This window comes from Passer montanus, unplaced genomic scaffold, assembly GCF_014805655.1.
Source record: "Passer montanus isolate IOZ18808 unplaced genomic scaffold, ASM1480565v1 scaffold2, whole genome shotgun sequence".
Taxonomy (NCBI): Eukaryota; Metazoa; Chordata; class Aves; order Passeriformes; family Passeridae; genus Passer; species Passer montanus.
This window is the reverse complement of record NW_024366591.1, coordinates 19,991,315-20,019,214: the sequence shown is the minus strand read 5'-3', so window position 1 is coordinate 20,019,214 and position 27,900 is coordinate 19,991,315. Positions and strand designations below refer to the sequence as shown.

The 27,900-nt window shown below is 39.9% G+C and overlaps 1 protein-coding gene across 4 annotated transcripts in view; it reads right to left on the bottom strand.

The window, feature by feature from the left end:
* IPCEF1 (interaction protein for cytohesin exchange factors 1) overlaps positions 1 to 13,779 on the bottom strand; it is a 45,611-nt gene extending 31,832 nt beyond the window's left edge. For 2 of the 4 annotated variants that reach the window (XM_039707147.1, XM_039707148.1), the window contains exons 1-3: positions 13,728 to 13,779; positions 8,063 to 8,099; positions 7,226 to 7,395 (exon numbers count right to left, since the gene is read on the bottom strand). In XM_039707147.1, coding sequence (XP_039563081.1) covers positions 7,226 to 7,395; positions 8,063 to 8,099; positions 13,728 to 13,751 — 231 coding nt within the window. In that variant the 5' untranslated portion in view covers positions 13,752 to 13,779. Of the gene's footprint in view, positions 1 to 7,225; positions 7,396 to 7,868; positions 8,000 to 8,062; positions 8,168 to 13,727 lie in introns of those variants that run through there. The other 2 variants (XM_039707150.1, XM_039707149.1) reach the window with 2 other exon arrangements.
* Positions 13,780 to 27,900: the final 14,121 nt, after the last annotated feature.

Here is a 27,900-nt window from a genome sequence, read left to right as displayed (position 1 = left end):
CTGAGTTCTGTGATTCTGTGATTAAACACTGCTGACCTGCCTCAGAGGGCTTTGGTCACCCAGCTATCACTACCCCCAGAAACTTGCAGGCATGGTACAAGAGGTAGCAATATCCAGGCAGACATTCACATTTACAGTACCCTGTTTATATCCAGTCAGCCCTTTCTGCATGCAAGGAGCTTTACTGAGCATTGACGTCTCTGCTCTCAGTCAGCAGGACTCTGAGTCAGAGATGAAAAACTGAAGTGACAAGCTTCAAATCCCTGTTTGTGCTGCCTGAAACGTCTGAGGCAGAAACATCTTCTTTACTACATCTATCTCCATACACCTGGCCATCTGCAATAAGATTAGGAGTCCTCCTAAGATGAGATGAATATATAAAGTCTGTAGGATGTAATGTCAGGAAAAAAAGGTACTTTCCAAAACACAGAGTGCTCATTTCTGAATTACATTTTTGCTGCTCCCAGCCATTGCTAGTAGACACATTAAAATTCTGAAAATGTACACTGAGTTAAAGCAAATAAAATACACACAACAAATACAAAGGCAGAGGATAAATGAAGATGACTGACAGTATCTCAAGTCTCATTATGCATGAATATGATCAGACTGTAAAAAGATGTTCATCAAGACAAGTCTTTGAGTTTTAATGCTTGGAAGTATGAATCTCCAAGAACTGAAATATTGATACAGAATGGTTACCTCAGTGGGTGGCTTCCCCTCATATCTGTATATCTTGGCATACAATAAATCATGACCTAACCATCATTCCTGTCATTTACATGTATTAAACATTCATGTGAGAAGTTTATATTTTACATCATCACCAATAAACGGTTTTGCTGCTGCAAGACACAGACACAGCATCAGTGGAAGGGGTTTTTCTTGGTTTCTTTCAGTACAGGGGAAAAAATTATTTTTTTACATCGGGGCTGAAAAAGTTTCGTTTTGTAATATTTGTATGAAAAAGTTCTTATTTGCTACTGTGGGCTTTTAACACTCTCTGATTGTATTTGTATCTGTAAAACTTGTTTAGTGACTAGCTTGGAGAGCTTTTGTTTCCATTCTACAGGTTGGAATTTCATAAGCTTAAAGTCATTGTGATAAAATGACAACTAACTAGTATTACCATCCCAGATGCACAGTATATTAAATACATAGGGATGAGCAAATAAATACTGGTGAGTAATGAAGGAGCACGATTTTTGGGCTGCACTGTACCATAGCTAAAGATTGTATTATCCAGCATTTCTGTTCCAAAAAGGTGATCACTTACTGGATCTGAACACCACAATTCCTGTTTCATTCCCAAGACCAGTCTGAGAATACCATGAACCAAAATCAAAAAAGTTTTCCATGAGGTACAACAATCACTTTTGCACACACTGCTGGATGAGAAATGCATACAATTCCAGTTGCTTCTCTGTAGTAAGAATCCATACTCCCAGTTTAAGAAAAAGTTATCCACGAGACCCTGGGTGAAGGAATATACCCAGATACCCACGCAGCAATAAATCTGTGGCCTGAGCTGGGTAAGCCATCAGGTGGGTGAGTGGGTGACTTGGGTCTGGGACAGGTTTGGCCTTTCTTCCATGTTTTGACTGCGGTTACAGCTCAGCCAATTCTGTCTATCAGTGCAGTGACCAATGGTCTAGACTGCACCCTATAAACAGTCTAGAGTGCTGCAAAAGCACTCCTGAGGGGATTAAGTGCATGAAATGCCATTAGATAAGTCACTGTCTCTACTGTCAATGTACAAAAGTATTTAAGTATTTGGATTTTGCATTGGACTAATGAATTACCAGCACCCCATAAGTCAGTGGGGAGACACTCAGCTGGAACACTCCCACCCAGCAATGGAACTCGGACTTGAACCACTGACTTAATCCATCAGTAATTTAGATTAGATTAAAATAGATTCCTCTATCTAAAATGGGGGAGCACCCTCTAAATTACTATTGACTATAGGTCTGTAAGCCTTGATTTCAGTACTTTAATTTTAACAATTGTACAACAGAAAAACCCCCTATTTCTTATGCAGTATTTGGCCTGTTGCAGTCGGTAAATGATTGTGTTCTCACATACACATTCTCCCTCAATGCATTCAGATTTTGTACTAATTCTGTCTGTGATTTCATACTTGGTCATTTAAAGAAAAAATTATGTTTCATTTTATGTATGAGTGAAATACACTATTTGTTCACATCTAAAATGTGCCATCTCTGTAACAGAAAAGAGGGGTTTGATGGGTATGTATCTTCATAATTATCAGGAAAAAAAGAAAGGAAAAAAGAAAAAGGAGTCACTAAAAAATCTTAAAGATGTTATTTCAGTCAGCAAATAGAATTCCAAATAAATCCTAGGAACAGAACATGTGGAAGTCATCTTTTCAGTCATTCTTGGGATAAAAATTACATTTTAAAACATTAAAAGCATATAGAAATCCTAAGTGCTTTCTTTCTTCCAAAATGCTATCCCTAACATGACTTTAGCATGCTATTATTTAACTCACACGTTTCATGCAAGATTCCTTCAGATTTTGATGTGAAGCTATAAAATAGCCCTAAAAAACTCAGATACAAAGAACCTTGACCTGTTTTCTACTTAATCAGCATGTTTAAAAGAATAAGCTCTTATCTCCTGTGGGTTTTATGGAGGTTAGCCTAACATAAATCTGTGCTTTTGCTATTCCAAGTTATAGAAAAATAACTTTATTAATAACAACAGTTTCTGCAAATTCTTGTGGAAAAAAATGAAAGTAGCAATTATTCACAGGAAAAGCTTTGCACTAAAAAAAAAAAAGAAAGAAATTATTTATGAAACACAATGCGAGAATCCAATGAAAGAGGCTGATGTCCTTTTCAGCTTGCCTCAATATGTTATCTAAATGTTGTGGCTTTAGGAGATTTAGTAATTCATTTAAAGTGAGTGTAATGTTGCACCAAGATTTTAAAAAACAGTGCTAGAAAAATGAAATATCTTGTTATTGTGGAAGAGCTCCAGTCTGCAAATCAGGGCAGTCCTCAAGGCTTCATCAGTTTTTCAGCACTGCCCCCAAAAGATGCTATGGATGGTGGAGGAGCAGTTCAGCATTTTAATCTTTTTTTTCTTATTTTTTTGTAAGTACACCAATGAGGCATCCTATAGAACTGTGAATAATTTGTGTAAGATATTGGGCCATAGGTCCCCAAGCCTCTCAGCTCAATCAGCTGACATCAATGGCTTTTTCTCATCCACATAAGCAGCTATTACAACTCAAAGGTAAAACATTTTTCTTTTAAAAGACCATAATTATACAGCTTCCAGCAAAGCTGTTGGAGTGAGGACTAATTCAAATGCAGTGAATGAGGAAAAAAAAAGTACAAAGACAAATAGTGACAGTAGATCACAGACAGCATCTCTTTAATTTTATATTTATATTTCTTTTCAGCCTGAATCCCCATGACAACCACTGTAAAGACATTCTACAAGATCTATTTCAACTCTATTTGGAAAACCAGTCAAGCTACCCTAAAGACCCACCAGACAGAGGCATTTAGTCCTTTGTCCCATTCCAGCCAACACTATCCAACAGAGTCGAAACAAGCACAAAGAGCCAGGAGCCTGCGATTACACATGACAATCCTCCCCCACCACCCCTCTTCCTATGCAGGAGTACTAATTCCCTCTGGGGTTTCAGTATGAGAATTGAAACAGCTAAAGGGTCAGGCAAGATCACAAACTGTACTATTTAAACACTTGTCTTCATGGCAGCTGCCTACAGAGAATGGTACTAAAAAAAAAAAAAAAAAAAGAATAAAAGCCCCACCTAACACTAATGAAGAGCAGTTGTCCAAGGAGTCTGGTGATCTTGAATGCACCCAGAAATTCTGACTACCCAGATACATTTTCTGACATGTCCTGTGTTTCATTGCAAAACCAGCCCTTCCGTGCTTCCTCCTAGTCCAAACAGCTTCCCCTCCCCAGACTGGGAGTGCTTCCGTGCTGCAAAGAGAAGTTTACTTGCCTCACGTTTTATAGAAAGAAGAAGGTTGTGTGGGAAGAGGTGACCCATTTATTTTTTTCACTCATTTGAGCCGCGGCATTCACAGAATATTTTTTGTTAAATTGGAGGAAATATCAGCTGCAAATGTCACAAGAAGTGATTGTGTGGGAAGAGGTTCCAGGGCAGCCTATCCAAGCCTGCTCAAATCACTCATCAAAAATTTATTCATATTTGCTTGTGTTCTCTGGCTTTCCTTCAGTGAAGGAGAAGTTTAACTCTTAGGGTGTCTGATCTGCTATTGCTGACCCATTTATTTTCTTCACTCATTTGAGCCGCGGCATTCACAGAATATTTTTTGTTAAATTGGAGGAAATATCAGCTGCAAATGTCACAAGAAGTGTCCTGTATCATGTATCCAAATCTGCCTCTCATGAGAGACCCAGAACCAGAGTGGCTTGAAGAAAAATTAAGCCAGAATGACAGAAACATCCAGAGCTCCAGAGGCAGATGAAGACAACTTGACCAAGAAGATGATATGCAGATGAGGTTATCTACCCAAATCCAGGATAATACATGTTCCCACACAAATTCCACCCACTCTCTATTTTCTCCATCTCCATTAGAAAAAAGGTCCAGCACCCTGTTGCTATGCTACAGTTGCCAGTGTCTGGTTTTTACACAGCCACAAACAAACCAAGCTCATTTCTCACCAGAGCCAAACTGGTCAAGCAGAGCTACAGGAATTCAGTGTGCCCCAGTCCCTTTCCCATCAGCCCCACTCTTTCATCAGCACCTTTGGCATCAGCCCCTGTAAGGGCTGGTCACACGAAGCCTCAGGCACGTGAGAAGCAACAGAACTTGAGACTGTCATCTTGCACACCCCCTTGGGACCAAGGATTAACTTTACTGAAGACAGTGGAAGTGCAGGCAGTCCCAATGCCAGGCCAGAGACTTGTCAAGCAAGCAAGCGAATGTGTCACTGCTATTTCTCCTTCGTCAATCTTGAAGTGAGAATATCTGGGCCTAATTGATCCCACATACAATTCTGAGCATGCCTCTGGTCTCGAGAATTTAAGAGAGCAGGCCTTAGCAAAAAACACCTCTCCTCCTTTACAAACCCCACAGTTACTGACATTCTGCAAACACTGATTGAATCTATAATTAAATAAATTGGATTGTAATTATATATTATAATATATATATATATTATTTATATAGATATAATGATATTACAATTAAATAGATTAAATAAATAGGCTGCACTTTAAGCTGCCCAAAGAAACCTTGAGTTTTTAACATAAAATATGTGTGAGATTTGGCAGAAGTTGAAAGCAAAGGGGTGCTACTGGCTAGCATGCTTAAAGCACAGCTGTGATAAGTGAGAACTCAGGGCTGACACAAGACAACAATGTTTTGAAGCCACATTAGACCTTCAGAGGACATAAAATAAACTGGAATGAGGCTGACACTTATTTTTCAGCCTTGTTCTTTTGGGGGCCGTCAGTGACAGTCAGGAAGTAGGCATGGACTAAAAGGGTAAGAGCTGTCTAGAAGCACTGGAACGGACATGATCATGGTTTCTCTGGATCTCGGGACTGGAATTTAACCAGACCAGAACAACTGAAGGAAGTGGAGGAATTTGCACCTCTCCCCCACCACTCTTCTCTTCCCAGGGGCAAACTTTTCCTAATCTTGCCTTTTTTATTTCCCCTTTTCTTGATTACTCCTTGGGATTATTCCTTTCTGATATTTTCTGTGTTTAAAAAGTCATGTAAGCCAGCCAGCTCACCTTTCTTAAAACTGCTTGGCCAGAAGCACACTGCAAACACAGATTTAAAAAAGCCCATAAGGTTTTGCAAGGTATTAATGCTGCTTATTGGTATTACTGCCTCAACATGTCTTTCAAGCAGAGATATTGTAAGCATAAGGATAAAAGTGCTTTTTCAAAACTTTTTTCCCCAATATGTTTATTTATTTTCTTTCAAGTATGCATGTATTTGACAATCTTGAAAGGAATCTATATCAGACTATCACAACATCATAAAAAACAACAGCCCAAGACTAGCAAACTTGCTTTTCTTTACCCTAAGAAGAAATAGTTAATATTATCTTGACGTACCAAAGTTTTTATTTGGATTTTTAAAAAGCAAACAAAAAAAATGTCTCTCACACACACACAAGCAAACAAACATCTCACAAAAAACCACTAACATTAACACTCACAACTGAAGGGAGAATGTGAAATAGTCTACATGAGTAAAGCTTTGTTTAGGGTACAAGGATTTTTTAATGGCTTAAACTATTGCATCTATTGTATTTTTTCCCTGAAACAGTTAGCAAAAATTTTAATGGGGATTACTGCAGTGGAAATAAACAAGTGGAAATCATCCAGATTTCCCTTGATATTTTTAAAAATTCTCTAAGAATTAATAAGGGTTCCTTTAATCTTTCATCCTTTGCTGTGCTTGTGACATGCTGATTTCCAGAGCTGCTGCTTTGCATTTAAGGAACCTCATGCCCATCCACCATTCAAACTGAAGCTGCTGAGTTTCAAACTATGTTTTTGCTGGCATACCCTAATTCTCTTCACACCCTAATTCTTAGATCTGTCAGTCCATCATTTGAATGTGATAAGAGCTTTTTAGAGGTAGCACTGCCAGACAGCAAAGTGAAGGAAATAACTATATAACTGTATCTGAATCTTCCTACGATGGGCAAGACAACGTCTCTGCCCAATCAAACAAGCCCAAAGTAAAGCCAGCTGACTTCTACTATTTGGAGGGAAAAAAATAAAGAAGAAAAAAAAGAAAGCAAACAGAGTAATATCAGTGTGGAAAGGGATGGAAAGAGAAATAGGAGAGACATTACTGAAAATTAAATTAAATTAACAATAAGTGAAGAAACATTCCTGTTTTGAGTTTTGACAATAAGTGTTTGCAAACTGTCTATACCCAGGAAAACATTTCTCAAAATCAAATGCCACCAGAGCCTTTAAAGAACAGCTCTTTACAGGACGAAACAGACAGCAAGTACCTGCTGAACTAGAAAACACACCGTTTTCTGCATATTTCAAATTCATACAGACACTTCCCAGCTCACAAGAAGTGTCAGCATTGAGAATTAAACCCAGTTATTTGTACTCCTCCAGGGTGCCCCTAAATTGTGACCCTAGGCTCCCTTCTCTCAGTCCCAGCAGATGCAGTTTGTCTGGCACCAGAGCTGCCTGTACTCTGTACTCACCAGCTGACTGCTGTACCAATACAGCGATGACTCCTTTAGCACACACCAGAACTTTTTCCATTTGTTGCCAATGAAAGCTCCTTTTTCCTTCTTTTTGTAGAGCCATCCTTGGCAATCGGCTTGCCCCAGCTCTTTGCACGATATCCTCCGTCGGCTCATTATAAAGAACCCTGTGCCATTAAAAATACAGTGTTGGGCTTGCTTAAAACTGCATTACCAGGAAAGATGTTGCTGCCAGTTAAGGATATCATCCTTACTTAGGAACATCAGCAAGTCATCCAAGCACATCTTAAAATATACCTAGAAGTAATTCAGTTTTATAATGGCTGTGACAGTAACACACATTCATTTGAAAGGCTTGCTGATGTTCAGAAATTAAACAGTAAGCTATAGATAATGCAGATGCTAATTAATGCTAAGATAACCACACACGAGTTTTTGTAAATTAAAAATACAGCCTTTGATCTTTTTAAGAGAAGCATGCATGTATTTTCCCTCACACAGCTGCACTGAAAAGGATACATCTATTTAAGTCAGCTAGAGAAAACTATTATGCCCAGTACATGAAAACCACTAATGTGTATATCTGTGCAGGCAGCTGATTCTACCTCACTGATTTCCAGCTTTGATTCAATTAACATACCACAAGGATTTAGTCCAAAGGAACAGCCCGTTGTCATTTTTCTCAGAATCGGTGTAAGAATCAGTGGAGTTAAAAAGCAGCTTTTCACCAGATGAGTAGCAGTACAAAACCCTCACCCTCCCAAGAATAAGACATACTAAGAAAATAACAAAAGAGGAATCCAGGAGAGAAAAGAAAAAACAATCTCTCATTACCTTGGCTTTTCTTTTTTGCCTTCTGACGCAAAGGAACCTGTAAGAAATGCAGGAAGGAAAGAAAAGAGGAAATTTCAGATTGTGTTGCAACATTTGTGTAGAAAGGGGAGGGGGAAGCTAGAGAAGGACGTGGTGGTGATGCTGGTGGTATATGCAGGATGGAAACACATAACCCACTCACTGCTGAAGGGACGTTAGCAGCTGAAGCAAAAAACGTGTTAATTAAAATTGATGTATATCTAGTTGAGCAAGAGCAAACACAGCCCTATTACACGTGTCTATCTACTACTGCTTCCTGTTTCACATCCACAGACAGCTTCTACTTTGCTGTGTTTGCCCAAATCGTATTCTGTGTTTTGAAGTTAAAAAATAGAAGTTAAAACTCCAGTATTTTAATGCTTCATTAGGCTCCACAAGGAGGATTTACAAACATTGAGAGATTAAATTACATGCCAGATGACTGATAGTCATTTAGCTCATTCTAAGAAATCCTGAAAAATAAAAAAAAACATAACTTCACCTTTGCCTTTTTTATTTAATGCAGAACATGTATTTTTTCCCTATTAAATAGTTTCATAATATTTCTTACAGAAAAAAAAAATCACACAAAATATATGGGCATTTTTGTCACTGCAAAAATAGCACAATTGAATTTATTTATGCATTTTCAGTCTATATATTTAATCCTGCATAAACACATAGAAAACAAAACTAAAAGAAAAGACCACAGAACTAAAAAGGAGGTAATTGAAAATGGAAGGTATGGCTTTTGGAGTAAATTCTCCCCAGACAGAGTGGTTGGTTGTGTGATTGCGGACAAAGTACTTGACTTCTCTTTGCCTCAACCTTTCCTTCTCTAGCGTGGGAACTAAAGCATTCACTTTTTTCTATTTATAGGAAGGGTTTGAAGCCCCCAGATGACAAATGCAGCATAAAGTGAAGTATGATTTAATATGCTGGCCACAATGTTGCTATGCAAAGCCGCTAGCTACCTGATCCGCTGCAGAGCTACGCTATGAACATCCCTAATGCAGCCCCTCCACCTCACCAGGCAGCTTCTCAGGAAAACAAAACCCCATTTCATATCCCTCTTGGAAAATGTGATGGCTCTTCTCACAGGCAAATCAAAGGTGAGTAAAGCTAGACCATCTGCAAGTTGATAGAAGAGCCCACTGTCACCAGTATTTACAAGAGCGACAACTCTCTGAAGCAGGGATCTCTGCAGCGCGTAGCGCAGAGCACAGAGCCGTGCCTCGCAGTCCTGTGCCTATCCAGTGCCTGCCTGACATGACCTGAACAACACTCCTGTGGGAGGTTTTACCAGGCATGAATAATCCCTGACTCCTGCCTAATCACTGAGTATTCTTTTTTTCTTTTTTCCCTTATTGTTTTTTGGTTGTTTTTTTTCTAATTCTACCACTGCCTCTCTCTCAGACTATTCTCCATGACAACACACAAAGAAAAGCAATAAGAAAACACATCAGCTCTATTAGAGATTCTGCTATTTCCCCATCCTTTTCATGTCTTCATTCCAAAGAAACTTACACCCTATTTAGGACACATGGAAATAATGTATGGCCTCAGGGAATCAATGGGTCACACAAACTAATTGCTTTCCTTCAGAGCTATCCAAAATGATATTAAGGAAAACAAACATGAATCGGGCCTCCTGGCCCAAAAACTATGTAGTAAAGCAACATCACAACTTTGCCATGGCACTATATTGGGGTCATTTCATCTCCAGCCAATAAAAGGCACAAAAAAGAAGAGCAATACTGAGACAGGATGTGGCTCTCTCTACACAACTGAGGAGGAAGCAATCTTTCCACCAACCTTGTTGATGATGTAAAAAAAAAATAAAAATAGCATGGTCTATTGCTCATGTGTCAGGAAACAGTTAATACCCATGTTATGTAAGACATTCGTTTGGGGCCCACTTTGTATCAGACTGAGGCAAAAACTGATCACCTAGTAAGAGCCTGGGCTAGCTAACATAATTTACAAATTTATGTGTATTATTCTGCAGCAATAATGGTATCCTGCTGCAAGTTCATAGGTGTGATGAACCAACCCTCTTTTCTTCATATATTGTGGGAGGAGCTGGGAAATTACTGGTGGAAGGAAGAACAGTTTGTCTACAGCCAGACCTGTATTTAGTCTGCCTGGATAAAATCAGTGGTAAATCTCTAACAAAATAACTGATGAATGATTTGGTTTTTTTTAATTAAGATACATTTCTCATTATCTTTCCAAGTGTTCCTGAAAATTGAGTAAATTTTCAACAAATTAGCACTAAGCCTGGAATTCTGCAACTTACAGTTATGTTTTAATGCTGTTCAGAAACCCAGCTTCATCCTATAAAAAAATATGTGTTCTGCTCCATATAACAGAAAGCTCTTATCCCCAAATGTAGCAATAAAATGCAGCATGATTCACAAAATTGCCTTCTCAAATTTTGTTGATCTATAAACAAATAAAAACAACCTCTTTCTCCAAAGCACAGTCTTTGGAGTCAGATAGATACTTTATGAAATAAACAAACATTTTCAGTAAAACTGTTTTCATCTCAAACCAATAGAAAACTTATATTTAAATGAATTTACCACAAAATTCATAAAATGCCTCACCAGCACAGATTGGATTCAATTTTCCATGCGAATACAACACATCAGCAAGTCTCCAGTGGCAAACCTTTTTTTCAAGAAGTGAATTAAAGTTTCCTTCACTGAAAACTCTTTTATAAAAAAGTCAATAATCTTTTATGTCAGTGGACCTGGGTGAACATTGATTAAAAGATACTTTTAAGTTTCACTCTTCTAGAGCTTCTTACCAGCACAGAGCAAAGAGAAAAGTGTGAAAGGCAGAATTGTTACCAATAAAACAAGGGGTATAACAGGAGTTCCAGATGTGAATATACTGTAACTAGCAGCCATAGCCATTGAACAACCTGAAACTAAACCAAATGTCATGATTTTACTTTTAACAATGCTGGATATTTTTCTATAATTTTCAATTTCCTAATGGGAAGTGATTTATTTCATTATCACAGGTCCAACTGAAAAACAAACCAAGAACATCAGATGCATTTCTAATTCTTCTTACCAAGAGAAATCTGAGAGGAATAGCTCTCAGAAAGCTCTGGGATAACTGCATAACGTACACTTTTGTACAAGACTGGTAACAGAGAGTAGGTTTTAATTATTTTGGTAGTCATTGGTTTGCTAAGGACTGAACAGCATGGGCTAGTGATCCTGCAGAACAACACAGACTTCAAATTTGCTATGTGTTACTCCTGCACTTGGCAAACACATCATGAGTGAGTTGTAAAGGAACCTGTACAACTGTGCGTTGTTCATTGCCACTTCTGTGCCAGGAAGGCTTCAGTGATGAGAGAAATGTATGAGAGAAGTGACAACTTCAGCAGAGGCTTCTGTCTATCCAGGTGTCCTTTTTTTCCACAGAATCACAGTATGATTAAGACTGAAGGAACTTCAGGAGGTCATCTAAATCCACTCTCCACCTACAACTGGTTTTCCAGGACCATTTCCAAGTGGCTTTTGCATTTCACCAAGAGTGGAGACACCCCACTCTGTCTGGGCAACCTGTGACAGTGCCCAGTCATCCTCACAGTAAAAAAAGGTTTCCTGATGTTCACAGGGAACCTCCTATGTTTTGGTTTGTGTGCATCGCTTCTAGTCCTGTCATTGGGCATCACTGAAAAGAATCACAGAATCATTAAGGTTGGAAAAGACCTTTAAAATCATCAAGTCCAACCATCAACTTAGCACCACCACCATATTGGCCATTAAACCATGTTTGCATCCCCACTACTGGTATTTATGCACATGGGTAAGAGCCCCCCTGAGCCTGTTTTCCAAGCTAAACAGTCTCAGTTCACTTAGTCTTTCTTCGTATATTAAATGCTACAGTCCCTTAATTATTCTTCTGACCCTTCATTGGGCCTCTTCAGTATATCATGTGTCTCTTATATTGAGACATCATTCCTCAGCAGCACTGAATAAATTATGACCTCCCTTGACCTGCTGGCAATACTTTGTCTGATGTAGCCAAAGTTACCATTTACCTTCTTTGCAGTGTGGGCACATTGTTGGCTGATAGTGTCCACCAATATTCCCAGGTCCTTCTCTGTAAAGCTGCTTTCCAGCTCTATGGCCCCCAGCACATACTGATTTCCCCTAGCAGTGTCATTTGTGCTCAAATGGAATAACAACAGGCGATAGAAGTCAGAAGGCTGGGCGGGCTTTGGCAGTCTCTGCACAACATCCTGGATCCTGACCCCTCCCAGGCAGCAAACATCTCTGGATGGTTGGTCAGGCTACAGATGGGTCCTTTGTTCTTGCAGCAGGGAGTAACACACTGCAGAGTCTCAACTTTTCTTCCTGGTAGACCTGCATGGTTTACAGTCAAGTGAGCCACATCATTTTCTAGGGGTCACATTTGGCTCTTCTTCAATTATGAGGGCAGCCAACCTGCTCTTAGATGAGGTGGGAGGTTCCCCTTTGTACAAGAAGTCATCAATTTCCATCCTTCCAACTCTCCAGAGGTTTTTCTTACTTTGATAGAGGGCACAGACACCGTCTGCTTCTCTATTGCAGGTGGGGACTGATGGTCTTCATGCTGTTTTTTCTCAGAGAAGACCCTATATCTCTCCCTTCCACTTTCTCTGATGCTGCACAGTTTGCACGCTTCCTCTCGAACCTCCTCCACCTCCCAGCACAGCTCCTCCAAGATGGCCTGCAGGGCCAAGAGACATTGCCCTTGGCCTCAGGGAGAGGTTCCTGACACCTCCTGAAGTCTGGGACTTGGAGAGCTGCAGCCACTCTCTGTGGAAACCTCTGCCCTAGCAGGGACAGCTGTTCCCACACCTTCTGGGGAAACTGCCCTGTTATCACCATGTCTAAGACTGCTACAGCCTCACAGGTTCAACGGAGGCCCCCTTATTTCCTTATTTCACTCCTTCTTCACACCCAGCTTCACAAATTCTTGGCTGCTCTCAGGGCAGGTCCCTCCCAAACACCAGTTAAAGGACTCTTGACCCTTCCTAGTCAGAGGAAGCTGCATCAAAGGCTCCCGGAGTCCTGGGTCAGGGGCAGTCTGCGAACTCCCCAGAAACAAAAATGGGGTGAAATAGGTATATGAGGCTGTTTAGGGGAGAGGAAAAAAAAAGTCTACATGGAAAAGCAGGGGCTTTGGGCTAATACTAAAAAACAGGCTTCATGTCTCATGAAATTTGACTCACAATGTGTAAGTCTGAGAAGGCACCAAAGGCAGCTATGATCAACAGTTATATTCTACAGAGCTGTATTTTCTTTAAACTTCCCAAGCATTAGACTGTGTGGCTAAGAAAATCCTTTGCTAAGCTCATGTATCTTAGGTTACAGTTGTCTCATCCATTGAGGGCTAGGATTTGAAAATGAGGGCACTCCTAGCATCAGGCATATGCAGTAGATTTCATTTTATCCTTATAGCAGAACTGGGGCAACCTCTACGCTTAGGCTGGCCCATAAGAAAGATCCTGTTTGGATACTGATGCTGTTGTGCATCTTTTATGCTGTTCATGGTCTTTGTGGCTACAAGGATATAATCCCAACATATGACCTCTTCAGATAATCAATAACTCTATCATAGCTTCAAGTATACTTACAAGATTATTGCCATCAGCTTCCATGAATGGTATCAAAGCTCAATGGAAAAGCTGTTAAAAGAGAAAATTTTGTGTACTTAAGCTCTGTATTATATTTTCACATAACATAAGTCTTGGCAGTACAGTAAAAAAATGCTTTCAAACATTTTGTCTTTCTAACTCTACCCTCCGACTTCTCCCAACCCCTAAAAAGAATTTTTCCAAAGACAATCCTATGTTATGTGAACTGATTTTACTGATTTAGAAGTCAACAAGCAGTAAGTAACATTAACCCAAAAGTATCCAAGGTTATTTTTATGAAATAAACAGAACAAAGCTCATTGATTTGGCCAGAGGGTTGCTTTTTGCTTGGTTGTGATAGGTTTTGGAGTTGGGTGGGAATGAAGGTCTTTGGGGTTTTAGGAAGAAATTCAAGAGACAGAATAAATAAATAAAATTGGGAGTGAATTTTTTGGTTCATTTGGTCTTTAGTCTGAAAGAAATCTATAGGACTTGAATTCCTGCTTTGGTTAAGTAATTCCTAATATTTTCTGGAAATAAAAATAAGTAACCTTCTGGTTCTCCTGAATGGGATGAGATCTCATACTGGACTACTCATTTTATAATGGGTTGAAACTTTCCTTTCTGGAGACCAAAATCTGTGCAGTCCAACACAGACACTGGATTCTATTTTCCAAAGACACCAGGTTAGTAGGTATCCGTTTAGGTGGCAGATGAGGTGATTTCATCTGGTTAACACAAGCACTTGTCAGCTCACTGTGTGATTTTCCTTTGGTTGGTAGAATGGGCAGATGATGAATTGGTGCAGTACAAGATGAATGAAAACATACCAATGTTTTCGTGCCAGCAAAGTTCCTATAAAACTCTGCATGTGAAAGAATCACGGAGGAAAATGAGAGAGGATACAAAACTCCACTCAAACAATCAAGAAAATATTTCCAGAAATAGAGCCACACTTCAGAAGAATTTCTAACAAGAACATTTTCCTGTTACTAGAACCAGTTATTTAAGATATGTGCCACTCCTCATACATAATATTTGTCTTAGTTTGAAAATAAAATCTGAAAAAAGAAAATAAAAACCCACCTACTGGCTTCCAGCAATTTCAAACCAAAAATAGAAAGGCAAACAAATGCATATTTTTCTGGCTGCCAGCCATTTCTGTTCAAAAGTAGAAAGAAGCACTTTCTATAAGTAGCTCAAGTTGAAGTAATATCATGATGAGGAGAGATGTTATGGCCAATAATTTCAAGGATGTTTAGAAATCATAGCTAGTACAAACAAGCAGAGGAAACACCTTGAGTTATACAAGTAAATTAACATTGAGCCTCAAATACAGAGCAAGAAAGAAAGGGAATAACAGACCATATCACAGTAATTATTGTGACGTGGCCTTTTTCCTGTCATTTCTTAATTTCATGTGTACCTTGGGTTTGGGGAGGAACTGCACAGCTTTGAATCACACAGCACCAGGAGCAAGGGGAGAAGCATTAGTTAACTGGCAAGGCAATATTTCCTCCTGTGTGCTTTGTGCCAATGGAGCTGAAACAGATTTCAGCTAACCCTTCTCTGTAACTTTAACTCAAACATTTGTTTAGTTTCCACAGACTGGATAAGCAGTTTTGAGCCAGCACCCAGTGTTCAAAAGCAACATTTACTTCTGTCCCATTCTAGTTAAAGAATATAATTTATTGTTCCCTGTGTAATGAAAGATACTTAAAAAATCACACAGTCACTGCAGAAATAACTCTTAGACACTTAATCTGAGTTTGTTTCTCCTAAGAAAGCCCAGCATGAGTGAGAGTAGTTACTCTGTGAAAAGGCATTCAGATTTTTTATATTCACTCAAGTGTACTCAACTGTTTCAAAACTAACATTCCAGAAGGGCATAACCTGCTTATCTCTGCACTAGAACAAAATAAGTGATTCTTTTCAGTTTTGTGCAGGTTTATTGTGGGAAAACTATCCTTTCTAAACTGTCAGGTGAATTAGGAGGAGGAGTTGGATCAATGTGGCCACTCAAGTAGGGCCAATCAATGTCCCACCATGACTCTGCAGGGGCTGTCTCTGGGAAGCACAGCCTCCTGCCCCTCCATAAGCCCCTCACACAGGCTGCAGCTGGGATCTCATGATGGATGGGCAGTGCCCTCAGTTTCCCTCTGTGTGCTGGCAGTGGTCACACCACGGCAGCCCAGGGGCGTGTTCAGGGCTGGCAGCTTGGCCAACAGAAAGGCTCCGAGGCCAGGAAAGCTACACCTGAGCTCAGCAGCTTTGCAAGCCAGCAAGAGGTTAGTAAGAGACAAACCTTCAGTTCACATCATCAGGAAGGTGTCCTGACTCCTAGCTGGAGTAGCTGCAGCAGAAGACTCGGCCCATTTCACAGCACTCACAGTGCTGTGTTACAGCTGAAGACCTGTGTGCATCCTTGTCCAGACTTAGGTGGACATGGAATTTGACAAAGGATGTCAACCCAAAAGGTGGGTGTGGGATTCTAGCCCTCTTCCTAAAACTCTCCACTTGCAACAAGATAAATTCTAGGAACAGAAGGAGAGGAAAACCCTCCAGCCTACGGATTAAGGTACCCACATGGAAGACTTACAACAGGATTGCAGTCTGCTATAATGGATGCTCAATCTGCTAAAATTAAAATGTGGAATAAATCAAAGAGAGAAAACTAAACACGGTAAACTCTCTCCCCCTTCAGATGGCTTCAGAAATAGTAAAACAAACTTGAATCTCTCATTTTCTGGAGGCTAAACTGCAATGGATGTAATCAATAAAAGCAAAGGGGATGGATTTATATCATCAGTTTGTACGCCATATCTATATTTATTTGGCTTTTCTAGGAGCTATCTGAACCACCTGATTTTATTTTAGTCTGAATTGAATACAGTGTCAAATGTGGCTTCAGTTAAAAGATTTCCAAATCAAGTTCTTGAGGGCTTTTTAAATTTTGATTTAACAACTGAGCATTAAGTATCAGTATGCCTAGTTTTATTAGTCTCACTTCATCCTTGCGTTTTCAAGAAGAGTAATAAACAAGTAGGTATGTGAGCAATAAGCTGATGCAACAAACATGGAAACATGACAGGTGTCTTATCAGAAATATCTTGCAATAATAGATAGAGCCAGTCTGTTTGACTCATCATCTCTCCTAAAATATATAGAAATATCTCTATTGAAAGATCAAATTTCATTTGAAAGGGTGGAAAAATGAAAAAAAAAAAAAATAGAAGAGAACGTTGATGTTCCAATGACTGTAATTGCAAAAATCAATCTTAATTCATTAGTAATACTCCTCTTGGGAAAATCAAAATCCACAAGGCCTTGTGCTGTCTCTTGCCAATTAGAAGCTACAGCGAGTATGTCAATCTGCAATGATCAGGGCATAAGCCTGCCAGACATGCCTTCCAGGCATCTGTCAGATGACATTCAGAGTGGACATATGCCTTCCTGCTTCTGAGCAAAATATTTGATATATGCAAGATGACTCAGACTATTTGTGTCAGAGGCACCCAAAATGTGCATAGCTAAGCTCCTGTTCAGGTGGCATCGACACAGATTACTCCAAAAGAAAATTTTTTTTTACCAAGCACCAAGCCAGTGCTGTAGACAACCTGAAAATAAGCTCTGGGCCTTCTGTTTACATTTCTCACACTGGTCACCAGCTTTACCCCCTGTGCTTGTTTTCTGTTCATCTGGCTGCCTGCAACAATCTGCGCTTCAATGGGCAATGAATTGACAGCAGATATGAAACTAGTCAGAGGGCTACAAAAGTTTCCCCCCCCAAAAATCAATGATTACTTAATCACATATTTCACCAGACATTAGGAATAACATTGCCCCAATTTACAGCAGCGCTTGAAGCACTGTCCTGTGGCAAGGAGAGAGCCTTACATAATAGTCCTAAATTATCACCTTACCTCTAACTGGGGTTCTTGCAACAATGCAGGGGAAAAATTATCATAGCGATTGCAAGCTCTTAATTGTCCTTAGGCTTACTAGAGATCAACTTAATCTGACAGAACCTTACCATTAACCACTAATTAGTCAGCTCTAGTCAGGTACTTAACTGGTTAATCAGCTATCTAAATTGAATGTCTAACTTGTACTAGGAGTTTCTTGGCCTGCAGATTTTCTCTCATACACAGGCTCACCAGGGAAGATGGATATTAAGGTGGTACTTTGCCTTGGGGCAAAGACAAATAGACACTAAGGTAATTTTCACAAAAGTTCATGGACCAATTCCCTTCCTGGATAAGGTTACCCCACCTACTTTAGTCCCCATGACCTCATGTTTCTAATTGCAGATGAAACTTACAGATTCACGACTGGCATCAGAAAGAGCAAGTCTATGAAGATACAGTCATAAGACATAATTGTCAGAGTATACATTCAGCTTTGGCCACAATGGATAACTTTAACCTTTTGAATTAGCGTTACACTTTGAAAAGACCAAAGGGCTTTTTTCACAGGCAAGAAACTGCATTTTTCATATCTAATATGTTTATATTTTATAATACCATTGGTTATAACATTGTTTTCAAGTGCATTTGGAATTACTCCATCCCCCATGTGAAAGCAATTCAACAAGATGACTTCTGACTCTGTTTGGGAGAAGGCCAGGAAAAACTGGAACAAAGTTCACTGCTCCTGTGTTGGAGACAGAAAGGATCTGGAGACATGGCCCTGATTGGATCATGGCCAGGTCCTGTCAGCCCGGCTGGGAAGCCCAAGGGCAGCAGGTTATATGTGCTGACAGCTCCGAGCAAGCAGTTGCAGGAGTCAGTGCTCTCAGCCTTCAGGAGAAGAAGGGCTGGAAAGAAAGAGGAAGTTCAGCAAAAGGAAGACATGCTCCAGCTGCCTCTATAGCCTCACAGACTGAAATGAGAAAACAAAATGGCATGCTTAATGAAATCTGTCTGCCTCACATTCCTTGTAGTGTTGAACTGACTCCTAGTGCTCCTATGCTTGAAGGCCAAGGACGAGTTTGCAGAAATGTTGAGTGCAATGCTCCAATTCCTACTGCTTTCTAGTTGGCTTTTTTTTTTTTGCTGTGGCAGGCAATGAAAGCGGGCAAAGTTAAGCTCTCTGCAAAACTGGATGAAGAGTCAGTGTACTGAAAGGGTAAGGAAACACTCCTATAAAGCAGCACTTCCCTGATATTCTGCTCTCCTCCAAAGTTGCACAGGTTTTTTCTAGAAGATGAAACACAGAAGGGAGGAAGAGGAAATAAAATAAAAAGCCTATAGACCCTCCTGAGACAACAATCAAAGGGGTTTCTCCCGAAGCAAGTCCCTTGTGAAAAGATAGGGATGAAGGGAGAGGAACCATCATTCCCTCCTCTATATTTTCTGATCAGTTTTTCAGCGAAGACATTTTGAGGGAACAATGCAAGGTCCAGTACATAAAGAGAGAACAAGGGCATGACTCACCCTAGCACAGAGGTACAGAACTGTTGCACTACTTGCAAATTTGGATTATTGCAGTGACAAGTACCTGAGACATCCTCACTGGAAGGCAGTTCTGAATAATCTTTGCTGTCATGGCCTTGCAGGAGGTTTATACATCCAGTGGAAGGTAAAAATTGCAGGAGCATGCTTTCAACTCCTGCATCTGAGAACAAGAGACCAGCAAAATTTTTACTCTTTGCACTCTGTGAAACTTGAAGGTAAATCTTGTTTCTTCCTCCAAGGAAGCATTCACTGCATCAACAGCACTACACAAAAGGCCAGCATTCACACTTCCAGGGAAATCTCAAGAAAACAGATTTTAAAATCAAAGCAAAATCATTATGTTGATGATTATGAGGATGAAATAGGTAAGAAATATCTGGGGGACTTGTTGCTTCTTCCATCAAAGAATTCCACTCCACATTCATAAAGTTCTCAGGAAACTGAAGTCTCAAGAGTCCTGTCTGGTTCTTCATTAAAAGAGCAGGAGCAATGAAGAGTTTATCTTCCTCCCACACATCAGAGCACAGCAAATACATGTGCTGCACTCAAACATCACCTCTGCAATAAGGCAATCCCAGTGGGGAGAGGCAGAGCAAGGATAAACTGCCCTGGCAGGTTTCAGCAAAGGAGGGTGGAACTGCTTCTGCTCACAGTGTCATCTGCTGAGCCATACAGATTTGCAAGTGGCCTTCTTCTTCCTGTGTCTGAAAGGCATTTCCCTAGGAATAAGAGGGTGGGAAAACTGGACTGCTGACATCATAGCCTCTCCAGAGAAATTTAGCCAGAACCCATTCCTTCATTCAGCATCCATGTGCTAATGTATGGCATAGGATTTCTCCAAGGCCTAGGACAGGCAGGCCAATGAGCTGGGCAGGCCACTGGGAGCCAAGTGCTGTTCTCAGCATGTCTGAGCTAGACCAGATATTGACTACTGAGAGGCAGAAAAAATCATGTCCAGGATGAAAGCTCAAAGATATGATGAGAAGGTACTCTTAGAAATATTTTTCCCTGAAATCCAATTTAATTATCAAGTAGCTTGCCTGTTTCTAGACTGTTTCAGCAGTAGATTCGTGTTTCATTAATTCTCATCTTCAGTAGCTACCAGCCATATTTACTTTGACTTACATTTGCAAAAAGGAAGAGAAAAAAGCCTCTTCACCACACAAAAACAGCATAGTAACATCTGCTAGAATACAGACCCTCACCAGTGTGAAAAGTGAGTCTTGTCTAAGGTGGGTAGCATAACAAGCTGGTTGGTCCTGAGAGCAGCAATAAAACTTTAAAAAATCCCTATGACTGGTTGCAAATGATGGTTGCATGCAAATGATGGTTGCAGTACTTTTCTTCAGCCTCCAGCACCTATAGGCATTCAGGATTTACTGATTCTTGTTTTTCAAACACCATAGCCTTTGCCAGAACATCTGCACAAAGAAATAAATCATTAGAGATAACTATTTGCTGCTCCTGCAAATGCAGATCTGGCTACATCAGACACTTACTTCTTGAATCTTAAAGAAATGAACAATTTTCTGTACTCCTTTCCTCTAGTGTTGCCCTCACTGTAGTAAAATCTGAAATGAAAACAGGGAGCCTTTTCCTAAAGGAGAAACCCGAATGTTAAAATTACTTACATAGAACTAAGAACTGAACTTCTTTCACAAAAACAATTTCAAAGTTTTCCCAGAAGTTTTGGATTTTCTTTTATGTCATAACCTGTATTTCACCAAATTTGTGTACTTATGTTCCACCATCTTATGGTTGTTCTCACAAAAGTCTACACAAAGTTAATCTGTGTATCTTATTTTTCTTCTAAGGAGATACTTCCTGTCTTCTCTGTTTTTTTTTTTCTAAAATGTTCCCAGCTCTTGATGTCCTTTTATATTTAAAAGAGTGTATTTCAATATAGAGCACTTCCATTTTTTCATAATTCTTATTATACACATATTTTGAAGCTTTATAGAGGAAAAGCAAAGATGAAAATAAATTCTTAACTTCTCAGTCAAAAAAAAATAATCAAGACAATATAAGATTAATATTATCACCTATTTGTACATCTCACAGTAATTGCAGCCTCAATAATTACTCTTATTTCTATGATCCTCTTTAAATAATTAATTTAAGTTTTTACTTCACTTTTTCCTCTCACTGGCAACAGTACCTCCATGGTAGTAAAAGTAATAAATGAGAGGTAAAAGCTTGAAGAAAAGCAACCCCACATTTGGTATTTCCCATTGCGGCAGAGCTCTAATTTATAGCAATAATAATATGACTTCTGAAGTTAAGCATGTTCTGCTTGAAACAACTTATTTTTCAAATTATATTACTGCCCTTAAATTTCAATTTTATAACTTATGTACAATTAAGTAATAATATAAAATTCATCCAAATTCATAAGGAGGCTGACACAAGAAACCTACTTCTCATAAACTGGACAAACTTTTAACCAGCAATCTGTGATTTACTGAGATTAATGAAGATGAAAAAAATGCAAGCTATTCCAAATCACTTCGGAGGACTCACTTTCAATATGCTTGTGTTTGTTTTTTTTTTAATTAAACATCTGCCACTCCAGAATTTAAGCCTCAGTTCAAAGCAGGAAAAGAAAACCTGGCCATAGGGATAGGATGAAAGAATGCTGAAAATTTTGAATTCAAGGTAGCCAAGGCTAAAACTCCACAGAGTCAGGTCAGAAGGTTGAACAGCTGTTCAAACTGGATGTCAGTCAGGATTTCAGTACATTTCATAATGTGTTGTATTGCAACAAATATGTTCCTACTTTGTCACATCCTTAAAAGCAAAAGAAGAGGAAGCAGCAGCAGAGGAAAGCTGTGGACTCCAACTGAGCACCTACTATCCTTGCTCATGCACAGGCAGCAGTACAGAACCCAAATATAATATCATCTTATATTATCACCCAAAATTAGGAGCAACCTCTCTCCACCTGCTAAGCAGCTGTCTCTGAAGCTGTACCAAGGTTTCCATCAGGAGAAAAACAGACCAGAACACAACCACTGCCTGGAAGTCTATCTGATCAGAAATCACTGAAGTGGAGGAACTGGAAAAAGCCCTATGGACTCAGCAATTAATCAGTACAAGACCAAGTCTTTTCTATGGGTTAGAAACCCAAGACCACAGTTAAATTGCTCTGATTCACTCTGTTTCTAGGGTTTTATCTTCACAATGCATCTTTGCATTTCATTTGGAAGTGAAGTGTATGCCAGGTACAGACAGCACATCCAGAACTGCAGGAGGGTCTTGCTTAACCCTGCAATGGGGTGCACTACATGGCAATTTAGAATAGATTCAATCTTCATCTCAGCATTGCTTCAAGTATGCTGGTAGCACTTGGGCAAAACCTGCAAGACCCCAGGCAGAGACACAATACAAAAACCACAACTGGGGAAAAAAAATCCAGTTAATGAATTTCCTAGCAAAAACAATAAATAAATAGTGATAATTTCTGGTTCTACATTTCAGCTCTCTTCCCTCCTAAAATTTCCTATTTTGCCCATATCTGTAGAGACATTAAACAACCAATTTGTGAAATACTGCATCTTACTAAATACAAACATCTTCACACTTTTGCTTTGTGAGAAAATTTGACAATTTGACGTCATCTCCTTTCTCATTGCACTTTGTAAGATCCACACAAATCATTTAGAGACTCTATTAGAGGGAGCTGCAGAAAGCTCAGACAATAAGCAAATTACTGTGTATTAGTTGAGACACATTAACTACGAAGGAGCTTTAAGGCAAACTGAATTGCCAGCAGTTGTCTTTGCTTGAGATTAAGAGAAAATAAGCACAATTAATATGACTCAGCTGATATGGTATTTAGATGGTGCTTGTACCTAGAAGCTGCTCCCAGAAGAACCTGGTAGACCTGGATGCACCACAGAATAAAGCAAGAGCTCTCTTGAGACCTTGCAAGAAGGAACAAGGATAACAAAACAGCTACACAATACAAAAAAAGCAGAGAAATATGTCAAGTGATTCACAACATCACCACACAAAATATTTTTGAAGAAACTTCTCTGAAGTGTTAGCAACTTCAGAGTATGCTAAGTAGGCTTGCTTCCATTACAATGGACTGTGTGTACTGTGGGAACAGGGAAGAAAAGGCAACTGCTCTTGGCAGGCTCAAAACAAGGTACAGCAGGAGGATACAGGCAGGAATCAGACAGACTCCAAGACAACAGCAGGACAACAACAACCCGGATCATATTTTGGGTCTCAGTAAGCCTGAGGACAGGCAATGTCAAAAGTTTGTGTTAGCACCAGAGCAAGGGCTTTGAAAAATAATGAGATGGTATACCTTCAAATGCTTGTAAAACTAAGAGAGGGATCCCAGGGAGTTCAAAATCAGAGTTCAGGCTCGGTATGTTTAATGCTGCTCAGAAGTATAAATAAATAAGATAGGAGATTCATTGATGAACCAAAGTAGGAAAACTATCTTTGCAGTGAGTTTCTGAACTGATATGAGGTGAGGAAATTACTTTTGTCAAGGCCAGATAATAGGAGATTTCAGTAAAAGTGACATTAGATAATGACACTTGGATAAGAGTATACGGAGAGTGAAGGCATTTGAAAGTTTATGTGAAATTTAAACAATAGCTTGGAAATGAGAACAAAGAACTAAAGGAAGTCCTTAGACTATGATAGCATTATCAGTGTGATATCATTGCCAGCAATGAGCAGATATGACATAGGAAAGGTAGAAGCTGATCATGCTGGCTGGGTTCAACAGAGCCATGACATACCAGAAATACAGGCCAAACACTACATTTGGTCAAAAAAAAAAAAAAAAGGACAAAACAGAACAAAAAAACCCCAAACAAACAGCAAAACAACTCCGTGTTTAAGATTACCTCTGTCCTTCATAGGAGGATGTTTGTGAATAAAATCACTTGGGCAAAATGTGCAGAGGAATGGATCAGAGTACAGTAGAGATTAGATCATAAGCAACATGTTGAGGTATATTAGGACCTTCTGAATGACATTTTCCACATGTTTTCAGAAAACACTGGCTGATAGAATCACAGGTGGAAAGTTTCAATAAGAGATTTTCAGATAAAATTAAGGTAAATGCCAGGATAAAATGAAGGCAGAGTGGACAGGAATTGATTGTAGTCAACAGAAGAAATAACAACATGCTAGCTGAGAAAGAGAGAAAGACTAGAGGAGGTTTTGGAGAAAAGCAAGGTAGAGAAGTCAAAGGAAGATGAGATCTGCCCTGATGAGGAAGGCATATCTGCAGAAGAAGCAGTTAAAGAAGTAGAAGGTGAGTCAAGGCCATGTCATTATATTGATTTTTTTCTTCCCCCCTAGAGGCAACCCACAAGAGCTGTTTGGAGAGAAAGGACAGAAGAATATGGGGACAACTGAAAGCACAAGCACAGGGAAAGCATGACTCAGCTAAGCCAGAGGCAGGGGATAGAGCTGGAGGAGGACAGACATAGCCTATTCACAAGATTTATGCCAGAGATGCCCCCAGCAAAAGCAAAAGAAACAGACACTGGAGGACAGCCAGACTGTAACTTGATGATAGGAAAGAGAAGTGAGCAATTAAAGAGTAGAGGAGGCTGCAAAAGGGAAATATTTTTAGAAAGGCATGTCGCTAAGGCACAAACGCAGTGCACTCACTTTGATGAGCTGTCTGTAACTGCATATACTGCTTTCCAGAGAAATTCTTAAGAGAAAAAAAATGTGGCTCTCCTTCAGGCAAGAAGGAACTGAGATGCAGAAAAGGGTAATAGGTATAGTTTCACATGCAACATTACCTCTGTGCCCATCTCCCTGTCTAGTGGTGGTGCAACACTCCATATGATTTTATCAGCATTAAGTGACGCATCAGGAAGGACACCTTCTCCAGACATGAAACCAGTACTGGCTACACTGGTCTGTAAACAGCCCTCATGAGTTAACAGGGAGTTGAGTGATTCCTTGAAGAGAGTTCTGTGCACAAAACAGTGAAACTATTCAGAATGTCATGCAGCGACAGCCCTTTCCTTGGTTACTGCTCCTATCACAGGATCCAACAGCGACTGAGAATCTCCTAGCATCCCCCCACGACAAGCTGGTGAGCAGCAGGCTGCAAATCCATGCCGTTTAATCAACTGAGTGCACAAAACTCTTGTCTCTACAGTGCCCTGCAGCTGTGTCTTTATCCAGAGCAGACCTTGCCCCACTAACCCACAAGCAAGTCAGCATTACTTTAGGGAGATCATGGGGGAGTGTGTAAGGGATGGATTTGTGGGGCAAGGGGAAACATCTGAAGTCAACAAGGACAAAACAGAGAATCTTAAAAAATGAGGAAGCCCTTCAGCCTGTACTGGCTTGATGCTTTCCCCCACCACCTTGCACAGGGCTGGTGGAGAGCCTGCCATTCCAAGCAGGCAGCACCCAGCTGCTGCACCAACAAGGAAATACACTCCCAGAGGTGAGAAGGAAATGTTGTGTTCTGGCAACTAGACAGCACTGCAAGAAATCAGGTCTCCCAGCATGCATGTAGCAAAGAGCTAGAACCCACAGTTCACATGAACATTAGCAGCCTGGCATTTATAGCTCTTGCCATTTACAAGGTGAAACAGAGCTTTCCACCACTCTGTGATGGAAAAGGGACAGCAGGGAGACAGCATGCTGGACAAAGTGAAGGTGATGCAGCATTTGAAAGCAGACAGCTTCAGCATGCCTGACCTGAGGCACACAGCTTCCACGTGCCACAGGACTCACACCTGGTCACATTGTGTGCAGCTCTGCCACCAGAGTCAACACCAAGAGAGGGGCACTGTGGGAATCTCCTCTCCACAGAGGCAGTTCTTGCATCTACAAAGTTTCATCACAGGGGAGGGTACAGAAAGGCCATTCCATAAGTCACAAAACTATTTCTCTCTCTTTTTTGAATTGTCACAAACCATTGAATATTGGCATAACTGGCAGATGGAAAAATCCTGTCAAACTGAACTGAGCCCTACACTTCAAAAGAACTTGTTGAAAGTAAGTGGGTAAGTGAATAATTAAACTGGATGCTAATCTCCACTTTCTCCAGAGGCACATTTTGTTGAGGAAAACTCGAATCCAGAGATAAAGACAGGGGTTTGGGTTTTCTGTTTCAGCACAAAGGACAGGAGATTCTAATTCCAGCTGTCCTTTTATATGGGTAAGCCCATTCACACAGTACTTCAGCCATGTCTTTACTCATTCAATTTAATGTGCATGAGAGAAACATTAAAACTAATGGACTCTAAAATTCTTTTCACATTGAAAACAGAAATAATTCTGCTCAGTGCTGTCACTACAGCATAATAAAATCTACTGCCATATTGCACCCTAAATTCCCTGTGCAACACTGTATTTGCATGTTTTTCTCTAGGAACCCAAAATCAATAAGGGAATTGTTTCAATTTCCATATTACACATTTGTCTTCCCAAATATCAGATATACATGAACAGCCATGAATAGATGGTCACAGTGTCCCTTGATGGATCTTAAAACTTAACTGAAACAAAGTTGTCCAGAAGAGAGTAATTCATATACATGTTGTCCCTTGTCCTCACTCAACAAATATTTTTTTCGAATTATTTCATTATTTTTTAGTGATCCATTTGCATTTTTAACCAAAGTAGAAAGGAGGATGGGAGAACATGAGATCTTTTACACAGGCCTTTAAAAACAGGCAGCTACTTGCTCCTGTGTACTTCCTTTATTGTACCAAGTGAACATTGTTTCTTACCAGCTAAAACTATACTGTCTTCAAAAAAGAAAAAGAAAATAGATGTGACTAGACAGAAATAACTAACATTTGTCACTTAAGAAAAAAAAAAAATTAGTCACAACCTTACCAGCAAGGAATTCTGACGAATAGTCACGCTTGTCCTGCCAGCTCCATACACCTTGCAAAGCAGAGAGGAAACTCTTACAGAAATCAGTTGCAATGCTGAAATTGCCCAAGAGGAAACTCATGTCTCTTTTACAAGCCATGACTACACAAACCACAAGTCAGACATCAAAGCAAGTGCTAAAAGCCTTGCCTGCCAGAAGTGTTAATGCTAGAACCCAGACGTGGAAATGGGATAGGAGATACAAATAAAATATTAAAATATTTCCAGATAACTAATTTTTAATTATTTTTTGTTTGTTTCCCAAATATAAATTGGTTTTAAAAATGTACTCTCATACATTCCTGAGCAGTCTTGTGGGAGACAGAAGAAATTACGCAACAGTCCCCATGACAAATGGCACTCTCAAAGCCTCAGCACAGCCTCTCTTGCTGACACATTCCTCAGAGCACTTCTCCAGTCCCAGTCTCCTGGGGGCCCCAGCGTTCACTCCCGAACCCCAAGGTGTGGTAGAGCCTGAACCCAGTCACTCCAAGGCCAGGGAGCCCTTGGGACAAAAGGAAAGATGGGGCATGAAGTGCCGTCGGTTTGGTTTTTCTGGGTCATCTGCAAGGTGTGTCCCAGGAAACCGCAACCAAGCAGGGATGACAGCAAGATCTGCAGACAAGCACATGGATCTGATAGTTTCAGATCAACCTTCTTTAGTCACCACATTTCCTTTAGAACTAACTGACAGAGTGGTAAGACAAAATTAATAACCCGGTTATTAAAAATATGAGACAGATGCCTTTGTAAGTTACAAATTCACTAGGTTTGTGGAAAAAAGGAAATGAAAATTCAGAACCTTGTATTTTTGGGTACTTTTCTGGCTTATGTAT